This window comes from Diabrotica undecimpunctata, chromosome 1, assembly GCF_040954645.1.
Source record: "Diabrotica undecimpunctata isolate CICGRU chromosome 1, icDiaUnde3, whole genome shotgun sequence".
Taxonomy (NCBI): domain Eukaryota; kingdom Metazoa; phylum Arthropoda; class Insecta; order Coleoptera; family Chrysomelidae; genus Diabrotica; species Diabrotica undecimpunctata.
The window spans coordinates 27,176,338-27,190,765 of NC_092803.1; the positions used below are offsets into that span (position 1 = coordinate 27,176,338).

General features: G+C 35.9%; 1 protein-coding gene across 1 annotated transcript in view; it reads left to right on the forward strand.

Annotated features, from left to right (window-relative positions):
- Positions 1 to 14,428, forward strand: part of crb (cell polarity complex component crumbs) — a 111,457-nt gene that overhangs the window by 76,709 nt on the left and 20,320 nt on the right. Inside the window, exons 9-15 of the mRNA XM_072539654.1 lie at positions 2,548 to 2,772; positions 2,855 to 3,208; positions 5,973 to 6,417; positions 9,213 to 9,905; positions 9,966 to 10,177; positions 13,568 to 13,722; positions 13,883 to 14,134. Coding sequence (XP_072395755.1) covers positions 2,548 to 2,772; positions 2,855 to 3,208; positions 5,973 to 6,417; positions 9,213 to 9,905; positions 9,966 to 10,177; positions 13,568 to 13,722; positions 13,883 to 14,134 — 2,336 coding nt within the window. The remainder of the gene's footprint in view (positions 1 to 2,547; positions 2,773 to 2,854; positions 3,209 to 5,972; positions 6,418 to 9,212; positions 9,906 to 9,965; positions 10,178 to 13,567; positions 13,723 to 13,882; positions 14,135 to 14,428) is intronic.

Below are 14,428 nucleotides of genomic sequence, written 5' to 3' on the forward strand. Positions count from 1 at the left end.
ATATAGGAAAACAATTTTAAATTGAGTATGACCACCAGGTATAAAGGTTGAAGCAGAATAGAATACAATAGTTTTGAGGGTTACTAATCCCTAAATAAAGTTACCAGTGTCGGAGTGATGGAGATTAACAGGTACTAATGAATTTGCAAGAAATGTAAGATGTTTATTTTATTGGTTATATATAAAATAATTTGTGGCCGTAACAGGGGCCGATTTGTAAAAAAATGAATATTATTTTAATCAAATTCCATTTCAGATTCACTGCTTTCTTCAGAATCTAAGAAATCTTCAACTCCAATGTTAAGTATTAACGGTTCCAGCATTGCATCAGTCATATTATCCAAATTCCACATTTTATTTTCTTCCTTGTGAGCATGACTAACAGCATTTTTCCAATTTTCTGGAATTACTTTTGATAAGGAATGTTCCAATAATTGTTGTAAGTCTTCTAATTTAAAAGTTTTGTTGTTGCGTCCGACTTCACCCTTTACTTGAGACCATATATTTTCTATCTGATTCAGATCACAGTGGTATGGGGGTAAAGGTAAAATAATTACATCACAATTTAATGCCATTTCATCAATTATATATTTTTTATAAGCTGCTTTATGTTGCCTTACAATAGGTAATAATTCCTTTTTTGTCGAATTCTCCTTGTACTCAATTGCGTGTTTATCCAACCATTCGATCATCTCTCCTTTTTTCCATGCCGTTGTTGGCAATTTTTCTGCTAGTCTTGAATGGTAACTAGCATTATCCATGACTATGACAGAATTTTTTGGAATTAAATCCAACATTTGCTCAAAATATTCTTCAAAAACGTCAGCAGTAATTTCCTCGTGGTAATCTTTGGTTGACTTTGAGGCAAAACTTAATAATCCACCATTGACAAAACCGTATTCACTTCCAATATGGGTTATTATGAGTCTGCGTCCTTTTCCAACGGGAATATTATTTATTCCAGTAGATACACCTTCGATGAATGCCTGACGGGAACTTTTCACATTTGTATCAACCCATAGATATGGTACAGTATGACCTTCATTTAGCCAAGTCTCGTCCAAATAAAAAATTGTTTTCCCGTCTTCTCGGTACTTTTTAATAGTTCTTAGATAATCTCGTCTCCAACATACAATGTAATCTTTTTCAATTAAAACGGATTTTCTTCTATTCTTTTGCCAACGAAATCCCATCTCTTTCAATAGTCCCCATAATTTCTTGTTGCTTATGATTGGTAACTCTTCGTTTTCTATAATTAATGTTTGGATTTTGTCCAATGTTAGAAATTCTTTGTTAAAAAAAATGAGTGGACGCTGCGTCTTATCATGTTTTTATGTATTTCTTCAATTTCCAAGGGTTTACTCCCTCCACTCTTCTTGGGAGATGAAACAGTTCCTCCTTTTCTTTCTTTTAGGAATCTATAAATTGTTGCTTCTCCAACCCCTGTCATATTTGAACACATGTTAACGATTTCACGAACATTACTTAAAGGGGGTTGATGTACAAGTGCACCGTGTACATTTAATATTATATTTTTCTCTCTTAGACTGAAGGCACCTTTAAAACTACACTTAACCGGGATAAAACCTGTTGTCGACGTCATTTTGAAATGCAAATAACAAAATATCGACACCAAAAACGTAGGTAGGTAAGACATGAACAATGTACATCTACAAACTAAATGGAAGATGCAAACAATTTCTAATTTATATTATTGGCATAAGCTGTAATGTGGCATAAAAACTACTTAAACTATCATTAGTGAAGCCTTATCAGTAATTCCAGGTAATCGTTCCAAGAAGGTATTCTTTTTGTGTCAGGCGATAACTTGTATAGAAAACAATAATCACCTTTAAATTACTGTTTACATTAATTTATTTCGTGAAACATTGAATTCTCTCGTTAATCACCCGTGTATAATTATCAATAATCGTGTGGCATATATACCGACGTTTTTTACGCACAAAAAAGGTATAGTGAGATTAATGGACACTTATTTTACAGAAGATTTTTTAAAAGATAATGAATTGTTGACGGCATCTTAAAATATTAATTTTTTTTATTTATTTCAAAACAAGTATAGGGTGACGCCTATGGTTTTTTGACCTGTTGAGGATTTGTATACATAATGTGCTATCAATATGATGGAAAAGGACTAGAAAATTTAGTGCTTTATTTTCTATTAAAATTATTTAGTTAGTTTAAAAATTGCTTGATGACTTTCTGACTTCATTCCGTGATTACCGAATGAAAACTCGATGAGTCGCTAATTAGAATCCGGCCAGCACAGGATTTTTTTCATTAAAAACAATTTTCATGTTCATCAGATCGGTACCAGTTCGAAGTGCTGGAGTTGTTCGGTATAATAAGCAAAACTTATACAAGTTAGTAAAGACAAGGAAACCGACTTTATTTAATAACAAGGCATATACACATTTACACAACACACACTTCACAAAAATTATTCCGCTAATAACCTTTCATGATTGATGTTGATAATTCAAAAATAAACAAAAATAATCGAAATAACATTTAACATGTTTTTAGGTACTCTCTGTAAAGATGATATTGATGAATGTAAAGAGTCCGATAACAAAATTTGCAATCACGGAATTTGCGTTAACTTCGAGGGAAGTTTTCAGTGCTACTGTAAACCTGGTTATACAGGAGAACATTGTAACTTGGACTTCGATGAATGTCTTTCGATGCCGTGCAAGAATAATGCTACTTGCATTAATCTAGTCAATAATTTTGAATGTCGATGTCCGCCAGGTAAGAAATTTTTATATGACTCACTCATTTTGAGTAAAATTCTACAAATACATTCATAACTTTAGAACAATGTTTTTCCTAGGTTATGATGGGAAGGATTGTTCTTTAAATATAGACGAATGCGAATCGAACCCCTGTATGCACGGCGCTACTTGCATCGACGGCATCAACGAATTCACTTGCGTCTGTCCAGAGGGATTAACAGGAAAACAGTGCGAAATCAACATTGACGATTGTGAATCGTCTCCGTGTCTTCATGGTTCTCAATGTATCGACGGTTTGAACAGTTATACTTGCAACTGTACAGACACCGGTTATGAAGGGCTACATTGTGAGAACAACATCGATGATTGCCAGGGAGATCCGTGCCAGAACGGAGCCCCCTGTATTGATTTGGTTAAAGATTATACCTGCAAATGCTATCCCGGGTATAAAGGTAAGTACATTACTTAAACCTTTTTAATATATATATTTTTTTGACTTTTTAGCTTTAAAGATGTTACTTCATGCTTGGTGGTTGATTGAAAAGGGGAATCACCAGTGAAAAATTCTTATTTCCTATTCTAATCCATGCTTTGCTCAATAATAAAAGAGTGTTTTGGACATCGCGGGACGGGATAAAAGGAGACCAGGGTCTAAGCAGATTGCCAGCAGTTGACAACTGATTCAACAAGAAAGCATGATCCATCATTACGAGTGAAAATATTCCATACATGCATGAGCATTTGGATCGGATTTTCTTGTTGAATTAAAATTAACAAAAAGTAAAAATTAAAAATTCTGTTGCGGAAACGTTCTAAAACCTGTGAGGAAAAGAAAATTATAAAATACAATCATCACCAAGTATTGTTTGCAAGCAACCGCTGTTAGGTGCGGCTGTCTACAGACGAGGTTCTACTTTATTCTTTATTTTTATCTAATCCAGTAAAATAAGGTAAAAAAGGGGGCAAACCTCGGAATGAAAGATAATAAGCTGAAAATTTGCATACGTCTTTATTTTGATGGTATAAAACTTACCTCAAAAGTCTCATATAATCACGTGTCCGCGACAAATATCTCGTTTCCCTTACACTTTATGACATTTAAGGTGGTAAGAAAAATTGTAGAATGGAAAATTCTCTTCAATTTTTGTCTCAAGTACTTTTATGTACCTTCAACCCTTCTTAAGATAGAGCGCAAAGAGTGGGGGACCGCTTACCTGTGTATACGGTAACGCGAAGTCAGCCAGTAGGATTCAATAAATAATAAGTTATATAGTTAATTATTCACTTAAAATACTATTATTATCATTAAATTTTTATTATTTATTATTTAATAAACTATATTTATAGATATTAATTATAAATACCCTTATTCTAAGAAACACATCTTATTTTTACACGCGTTTAGTGGATGTGATACGACTTCTGCGATTTATAGGAAAGGTTAAATATCGCTAATTAAAATGTTCGAAAAAAATCACCATTTACATCAGTCACCTCAACTATTTCAACAAAAAAACTGCTCTGTACAAGAATTATTTGAAAATGGAGTACGTATTTTCTTAGCAGCGTATAATGCTCCAACATCAGAAGACGATATAGACTCTTTTCGATACACCCAGTTCATCAAATCAACAAGACTCAACAAACCAGTGCAGTTATCAAGTCTTCCACCTTCCAGTGCAGCAGCTCGTCAGCATATCATTCGTGTCTATTATCAGACCCAAATTTGGTTGGGAAATTATTTAGAACCGCAAGAATTCGGCTGGGTAATGCAAAATGAATTTCTGGAACCAATAACAACATTATTACCGCCAGCACCAGAAGAACTGCTGAATACAATATTTTGCAATTGCAAGCAAAGGTTGTGGTTCTAATTGCGGATGCAGGAAATCAGGATTGCAATGTACTTTAATTTGTGGGCAGTGTAATGGATAATCATGTCTAAACGCTTCATCAACTTCAGATGATTTCAATGAAGAAAGTGAATATGCACCTGATATTCTTGAATATTTTTATTCTGATACTTTAATAAACGAGAATGATGATGATAAATCCGATATTGAGCAGTCAGAGGAAGAAGAAGAAGAGGACGATGAAGAAGAAAATTAATACAAAAATATTAACCATACATAATAAAAGAATATATATTATATTTGTAACTTTAATAAATCGATTACTGGATTAATAAATATTTATATAATTTAAAAAAATAATAAATATGATTTTTTCAGTATTTAATTAAATATAAAAATGATTATTGTTGAATTCTGCACTTGATCTTAATTTATCGTATATACAGCTGTTAAAAATATCATTAAAGTTCATTTGAAATATTTCATTTAATATTGTATGTTTGTTAAAAATAAAATAAATATTATATAAAAAATATATATTTTATAATTAATATCTATAAATATAGTTTATTAAATAATAAATAATAAAAATTTAATGATAATAATAGTATTTTAAGTAAATAATTTACTATATACCTTATTATTTATTGAATCCTACTGGCTGACTTCGCGTTACCGTATACACAGGTAAGCGGCCCTCACTCTTTGCGCTCTATCTTAAGAAGGGTTGAAGGTACATAAAATACTTGAGACAAAAATTGAAGAGAATTTTCCATTCTACAATTTTTCTTACCACCTTAAATGTCATAAAGTGTAAGGGAAACGAGATATTTGCATAAAACTCATTTTCGTGACCTTTGACCTTTAATATCTTAAGTTGCGGACACGTGATTATATGAGACTTTTGAGGTAAGTTTTATACCATCAAAATAAAGACGTATGCAAATTTTCAGCTTATTATCTTTCATTCCGAGGTTGCATCCTTATTTTACCGGACTAATCCGTGAATTTTTGGCTGACAAGAGCTCGAAACTGCCATTGCCTCGACTTAAGAGACTTGTTTCTGTAGAGTGGAATAGAACGTAAAAAGAAACTACAAGAAATGTCTTTAAAATGTTGAGAAAAAGGAAATAGTACTGGTTTTAAAATATTGTTGATTTTGTGGTTTTGGAGGTAAAAAAGGCCAGTCAATTCAAAATTAGATAAGAAAAATAATATTTAGAAATGGGAACAAATGGTAGTAAACTAGGGGAAAACTGATAAGACGAATAAACATTTAAAATCAAAATGAAAATGTAACGTTTATAACGTTACCCATTTAGAAGAAAAGACAGATGAAATAATTTAATTTTTAACGTTTCAGGTAAAAATTGCGAAGTCGATATAAACGAATGTGAAAGCAATCCCTGTCAGCACAACGGAACTTGCATCGAACGTTCTAACGTCACCCTGTACTCGTCAGAAATGTCGTACAATCTTCCCGAACGCTTTTCCAGGCCCTTTAATTACTCGGAAGCTGCAGGATATGAGTGCATCTGCGTTCCGGGGGTGACAGGCCAAAACTGCGAGATAAACATCAACGAATGCGAAAGCAATCCGTGTTTCTACGGTACCTGTACGGACAAAATCGGAGGGTACGTGTGCGAATGCGAAGAAGGCTACGAGGGTATCCATTGCGAGTTGGATATAGACGAGTGTGAGAAATATAAGCCTTGCGTAAATGGTACTTGTATCGATAGGGTCGCCAACTATTTCTGTCAGTGTACCGCCGGCTATGGAGGAAAGAACTGCTCTGTTGAACTTACAGGGTAAGTATGATGGGTAGATTTTATTTTATTTATAGTAAGTAGTAAATGAGGTACCACTGGATCCTTATTGCCACTTTTAACGCTTTAATGTGTAGCTGTTTGCTGTGTGACTCGACATAATAGAGCATAATATTATTATTAAATGCATAAAACAACTAAAACGAGTTCACTGTTATGTCAACCTCAGAGGCTTTACTTATGGTTTATTTGTGTTTAGAACTAATTGTTAAGAGCAAAATATTGCAAATTTAAGTATGATTGACCTATTTCTTTAAAATGCCTAGACCAAATAACATTGCTGAACCGTCTTCTTAACACAATACCCCGAGCAATGTTTAAACAGTGTCCTTAGCACCTAATTCAATTTAGTAGCGAGTTTTACAGAAATGACATGCTTACCTCCTATAATTCCGATTATAACCTATTAGAATTACATATCCCTTACTATTATCTAAATATTGCACGTTATACAAAAATCTACAAACAGCATTAGCTAATCTCCCCAACAATTTAAATGCCATTCTATGTATAAGTAATATAAATTTCTATAAAATTATTTATAACCATCTATAAATATAAAAATTGATATTAAAAAAATATATAAATAAAAAGAATAAGAATAATATAATTATATACAATAAAAAAAAATAAAAAATATATACAAATAATAGGAAAGCCAATCAGGAAATGGGAAGGTGTATTTGGCGTTAGGTCAGTTAGGTCATTAGAGAGTGCAAACATGGGTCTGGAATTCAAAACGCCCTCGATCTGAATTAGCAAAGAACTGAAATCCTCGTAGATTAGTTTTTTGTCGAGTAACACCCTCTTTTAAACGGTGTTTCATGCTTTTGACTGCCGCCTCCCAAAGGCCTCCAAAATTTAGCGCATACGATGGAATGAAATGCCAATTTATATGATGTCGAATAGCATAATTTTGAATATAATTATTATTGTGTAAAAGAAATCGACCAAATTGTTAAAGTTTATTGTGAGCTCCAACGAAAATGAATTCGTTATCTGAATAAAGATTTGTGAGATTGTAATATCTTGTGGCTCCTCATTCCTTGAGCCCTTGTCAGGACGTGGTAACACTCTACATATTGTTAGCTTGCTGTTGAACTGCTTTGATACAAAAGCAAAAACACAAACGTAACCTTTTATTTATTTGGCTTCCCTACCTGATTTATCGTTTAGTAGAAATGACCGTGCAAAACCTATGACGCAGTGTTGGAATGCCAGTGTAGGTGTTGTGCGAGCTTCAGATAAACTGCCCATTGGACAACTGGCAAATGAAGGTTTAAATTTAAAACAAGTAAGACAATTTCTTACAGTTTTTCTTGCAAGGTCTCTCCCCTGAATTAACCAATAAGGTTGTCGAACTGACGAGAGGAGTTGAGGACCTGCAATGGACGCAAGGACAATGCAGATAATCTAGTTCGCCCTTCTATTCGTAAGGCATGGTTTTCATCTAAAAGTGGAGTAAGATTTGAAATTTATGTTTTGGGTGGTAATGCATGGTAAAAATAAATAAGTTGGTTCAGTGACCAGCTGATAAAATTGATGAGGATTTTTGAATCAGTTCTCTACTGATATGTAACGATTTTTTGCTATTTCTTTCGAATCTCCCAATCAATCGGTAGAATATTTGAGGGATAACTTCACTACAAACTTACTATTTCCGTTTCTTCTAGTGTATTTGGTAAATAGTTCCTCACACTGGATGTCATCTTTGGATAATTGCATAGATTCATTTATCTCATTGAGTTCCCATCATTTACGTAACTGATTGTCTTGTGGCATAAAGCATTATAAAAAAATTGCATAAGGACGATGATGAAGCATTCATTACAGTACCAGATATTACCCACCCGAGTTTGGTATTTTGAAATACTGGTGTATGTTTTCCCAATTTAATGTGGCCCTCTAAAAGTAATTCCCAGAACAAACTGGCACCTATGATCATGTCAACCTTATGAGGGGTATTAAAAGTGGGATCAGCGATTGGATATTTTGAGGAATGAAAATTGTAGAAATATCACATTGTTGTAACGGAATAGTTGAAATGAATGTTGGACAAACATTTAACAACTACATCACCAACAACTAATCGTTGGATAAACTCTTCGGTAATCAACTGGGATTGAGCACCTGAATCGAGCAGAGCTCTACATTGATGCAATTGATTGTTGTGGTCTTTATCCTTGATTGTTACTGTCGGCAGAAATATATTAGATTGTGAGACCCTGAGAGGTAGTCTCTATTAGGTTAAACCTAAGGTATAACCTTAAACTCTTTAAAAGGCTACGTCTTAGAAACAAGAACCCCAGTTTGAGAGTGTTACGTTACCATGAAGTTAATTCTGTTTAAAACTTTAACATCCTATAAAATTATCGACAACAATGTAATGTAAAACCAACCAATAATAACATTTAAAGGCGTTTTACCTTGTATATCTAGTAGCAGCACTGATGATCATTTTTATAAAGGATTTTTTTATTAAAATTTTTGTGATTTGTGGTATATAGCTGACTACAGGAAATTCATTTTTCTTGTGGAAGTATTAGAAAATATGAGTAATTTTTAAAATATTAATTGGTACTCCAATCACAAGTTACTAAAAAAATGCAAACATTTGTTCTCGCTCACACTTGTTCTCGCCAGTGCGAACAATCCACGCTCAAAAAATGACCATTTTAGTGGATAATACCCAATCCTAAAAGTATTACACTTTATTTGAATTATAAGTCGTGTTTGTGTATTCGACTTTTTTTATAGTGATATTCTTGTGATTTTAGGTGCATGGACAATCCTTGTCTAAACGAAGGGCAGTGTCGCCCTTACCTTATTAACGAGACCGAGCACAAGTTCAACTGCACTTGCCCCAACGGCTTCCACGGCTACACATGTGAACAAATAACGACGATGTCATTTAGTGCAGTGTCTTCTGTAACCGTTAACACTACAAGAGAAGAAGGTTACGATATACAATTCAGGTTTAAGACTACACTTGGGGATGGACTATTGGCTCTTGGAAAAGGTTTAACGTATTACATATTGGAGCTTTCTAAAGGAAGACTGAATCTTCATTCGAGCCTACTGAATAAATGGGAAGGGGTTTTCACGGGATCAAATCTGAACAACAGCGATTGGCAGAAAGTGTTCGTTGCTATAAACTCTTCGCATTTAGTACTGTCGGCCAACGAGGAACAAACTATATATCCTATAAGCTATAACGAGAATAACAACGTTTCGAGTACTAGTTTCCCCGTTACGTATATTGGAGGAATTCCCAACAATCTTCGAAAATTGACCCATGGACAGCCGTTTCTAGTTGGATGTACTGAAGATGTTTTGGTTAATAGCCAATGGGTATTACCGCAACTTAGAAATGCCACTTGGCTTAATTTTCAAAATGTCGAAGAGAAGTGTATTAGAGAACCACAGTGTACGCCGAATCCTTGTGAATCAGGAGGACATTGTACTGATCGGTAAGACTAATCTTTGTTTTCTCATTCTCTTCGCTATTGGTAAATTTTCTCGTTTTTTAGATGGAGGGATTTTAGCTGCACTTGTGAACGTCCATATTTAGGTCACACTTGCCAGTACAACTACACAGCTGCCACATTCGGCTACGAAAACATTACAGATTCTTTGGTAACGGTCGACGTAGCAGATTATGCAAGGAGGGCCGTCAGATCTATCGTCGATATCAGCATGTTTATTAGAACAAGACAATCTAGAGGACAGATTTTTTATTTGGGTATGTTATTTATTTATTTATCGTATTGCACTTGACAAATTTACATATATTTTGTATAAAATATAATACATATATGGTTAAAAACGAATATCTAACTAATTTATATAGTCTATCGACTCTGGAGTCGCCATTAGGAAATCCTCTGACCTGCCTTGATAGGATCTTGTGGGACACTGTTCTGTAATGTGACAGATGGTTTGTGGTTGTCCGCAGTCACAGAGTGGGGATGGTCGTTTACCCCATTTGTGCATCATGTAACCGCATCTGCCGTGTTGAGTTCTGATTCGGTTGAGCATAGTCCATGTGTTGCGTAGTAAGTCAAAACCTGGTGGTTTTTGTGTGATGCAGGGTAAGCTGCTATTTTGTTGTTCCATTCATTCTCGAGTCCAAGTAGTCGTTAAGTTGAACTCATTTTCCACAGCAGTCTGTGCTGTTTTTATTGGAGGTCGTCTGGAGCGTAGACGGTTACCGTTGGCAGCATCTATATCTTGATGGATTGGCAAGATCTTGTTACTAATTATCTTTCTGTACTCACTAGTGAGGGAGTGTATGCGCCGTAGTTTGGGTGGTGGAATGTGGCTCACTACTGGGAGCCATTGCGTAGGGATGGATTTGATAACACCAGCAATCATTCTCATTATATTGTTCAATTGGGCGCTACTTTGTGTACATGTAAGCTGTTAAGCCAGGCGGATCGCAAGGTGGAAGCCGATGCTCCCCATGTTGTGCCGCACAGCTTTTGGATGATGTTTCTGGATTTAAGTTTTTCCGCTGTTTTTGACAGATGTTCCTTAAAAGATAGGGTTCTGTCACGAGTCATCCCAAGGTACTTTGGTGTTTTATTGTAGGCGAGTGTGGTGTTTTCGAACTGGATGTTGAGTGTTCTTCCTGAAAGCTTGTTATTTAGGTGAAAACTGGGAACCTCTGCTTTGGTAGCGTTTGGCTGGAGCCTCCATTTACGGAAATACTTTCCCATTGTGTGTAAGTCCGCCGTGAGGATTTCCTCTGTTTGTTCAAATGACTTACACCTTGTTGCAAGAACCCAGTAATCGGCGTAACCAAACTTCCTTGAACTGGTTTCTGGTATATCAGCGATGTACAGGCTAAAGAGAAGAGGAGCTAGGACAGATCCCTGAGGCAGTCAATTCTTCAGTTTTCTTGGGGTGTTGATTTCGGTTTCCATGACTACTTGAATCGTTCGGTCGGCTAGCATGCTGTTGATTAATCGAGCGGTAGATTTACAAGAGATTGTACGGAGGAGCTTGTATATCATGCCTTCTCTCCAGACTGTAGCGTAGATCGCTGTAGGTCTATGAATGCGGCTGCAGTTTTAAGTTTTCTCTGGAACCCTGCCTCAATAAATGTGATAAGTGAAAGAACCTGATCTGCGCAGCTTCTTTTCGGTCGGAAACCTGCCTGATCAACCGGTACTGATTCAAGTAGCTTTGGACTACTTCTGTTGTAGATAAGTCGTTCTAGTAGCTCGAACGTCGCTGATAGTAGAGCTATTGGTCTGTAGTTCTTAGGGTTGTTATTATTTGGTTTCCCTGGTTTTAATATGGCAATGATCTTCGAGCGTTTGAGTTCCTTTGGTATGGTACCGGTCTTCATAGTGTCTGTGAAAAAGTGGGCCATCCATTCTCTCGCATATTTGCCGCTGTTAATTCTGGATGAATATTGTCAAAACCTTGAGGTTTACCTGACTTTATATCCTTGAGAGCTATAGTGACTTCTTCGCAAGTGAAAGGACGGGAGTATTCGGTTTCTGCAGATTGGAATTTTAAAGTTTTGAGCTCTCGTTTTACCGTGATTGTGTGTGGCTTGTCTTTCGGGGCCCTAGATGTCGATACCAGGTGTGAGGTAATAGTGTTTGGGTTAATTGTTGTTTTGTTCCTTTTTATGGGAGATCCGCTTCCTAATTTTCTTAGTAGCTTCCATGCTTGCCTACTTGATGTTTGAAAATTACGACTTTATACAGTTTTCGTCAATTTTTGTTGTCTTGCTGCATCTAGGCTATGGAGCAGTTCATCGGCTAAAATTTTGGTACAGTTCTTCGCTGTTATGGGACCCACCAGAAATGTATTCCTTTAGGTAGCCTCTTGGTATATGATTTTTGGCCGTGCTTATTACGGCTCCAAAGAATCTTTTGTAATTTCTGATGGTAGGGGGTATCCCGCCTAGAGTCTTCTCCAGTTCCGCAGAAAAGCTACCCCACATGGCTTTCTTTAGATTCCACCGTGGACGAGGGAGGAATGTGATTATAGGAATCTGGGTTCCTGCCTCTATGATCACTGGGCGGTGTTGGCTGTGTGGGAAGTTGTCCATTACTTTTCGAGGGACAGCTAGAGGTTGCCCGTTTTTATTAGTAGAGACAAAACATAGATCAGGATTGTACTCCTTCTTCATGAATGCAGCTGACATGAATGTAGGTCGGTCTTTAGCATCAAACTTGAGTGATAAATGTTCGTCCGCCCATTTCACTGGTGCATTTCCATAGCTGTTGCATTTTTTATATTTCCGCTGCTCATGGTGACTGTTGTAGTCTCCCACGTATATTGACGGGTGCGGATGTGTGTGGATGACTTGAGCTGGCCATGGTATAGCTGGTGGTTTGTAGGTGTTAGTAACGGCGATGCTTCCAATTTTTACAACAACATTGTGAATTTCATCATTAGTACACGTAGAATCAAGGACGGCGTTTCCTATGTTTTGTTTAACGTACGTTGTTGTGCCGTATGATCGATGGTACGTGGCACTAAGTAGTTCGAAGCCAGGTATTTTTCCCCTTTTTCGCAGTTGTTCTTCCGTTTCGCAGTGTGTTTCCTGTAGAGCGACCAGGTCGATGTCGTTATCTTTTAGAAATTTTGATAAGTACTAGGCTCTTTGAATTGCATATGCTTTCTACATTTAAGTGACAAATTCGGATCATAGGCCGGAGTTTTCTAGTCGTTGGATCCTGAGAAGGGCAATTTGTATTATTGTTTATTTGCCTTCTGATAATGTTTAATGGCATTGTTTGCAATGTGTCTCTGGTCAGGAGATCCTGAGATTATCTGACCGCCAGTATTTGCTATTTCATTTAGCGTTACCCAGGGTGCACGTGTAGTATTCTACTACGGACGCGGACTAGCTCTACACCCCATTTGGGTATGTTATAGAACGTCATTACCTCCATTTTATTCATAAATTCTTGAAGTTTACGATTTTATTAAATAAAAGAAATGCATTGAGTTTGATCCAACCAGGGAACACTAATAAATCGAAAAAAAAAATTATATATAAAATTCTCCCCATTTCTTAGCAAAGTTTTGTTGTACCGTTGACAATAATAGATAGAAAGATAATAATTTTGTAATATTCCCACTATTTACCAGAAGTTTTGTTTTGTAGGCTCCGGTTTACTTCCAAATCCAAACGACGAAACTTACATAGCTGCCCAACTTGAAGGAGGAGAATTATTGGTAAGAATACAATTCGAAGGCAATTTAGAAAGTTATACCGTGGGGGGAGTTAAGTTAGACAACGGATGGAACCATCTAATAAAGGTAAGTTATTTTACACAAAATAATTATTACACTGTCGATCAACATTACTTCCGCATTCTTGCATGGTTATTTTTCCAGTCGTATTTTTATTCTTAATTGGAATGTATATTAGTTCAAATATATTATTTCACAGCTTATGAACTTCTCTTCTCTTCTTTAGGTGATACGCAATGTAACTTTGGTCCAAGTAAAACTTAATAACACAGAATATTTCCGAAAGACCATATCCGCTTCAGGACCTTTAGACGTCCGAGTACTTTACCTTGGAGGTCAACCGCAATCGAGGTCCATCAGACAGGCCAATGAAAACCTACCTACCGTTACAAAAATTAATATAGCTCCCACAGCCCCGGCAGCTATAAGTTCTCCGCTTAGTAACGTACATTTCAAAGGGATCATCCAGGATGTTCAAGTAAGACTATTATTAATGGTTTTTGTATTATATATTTTACGTTTTGTAGCACTTCTATATGGTGCCGCAGAGAGGTATAATCTAATTTTTAAATCGATTTAATGTCACTTTTCATCCATGTTGTATATATTGATCATTTCATCCCTCTGTTTGTGATCATATAAAACAAAATTAGCAGAAAAGAAGGAGCTTAAAATCGACATGTGAAAATACAGGGTTGGAAGTCAAAAGCATGGCTACTTACCTACAAGATCAAGGCCAAGTAGGTCACCCGTCAATTGGGCAAACACAAGC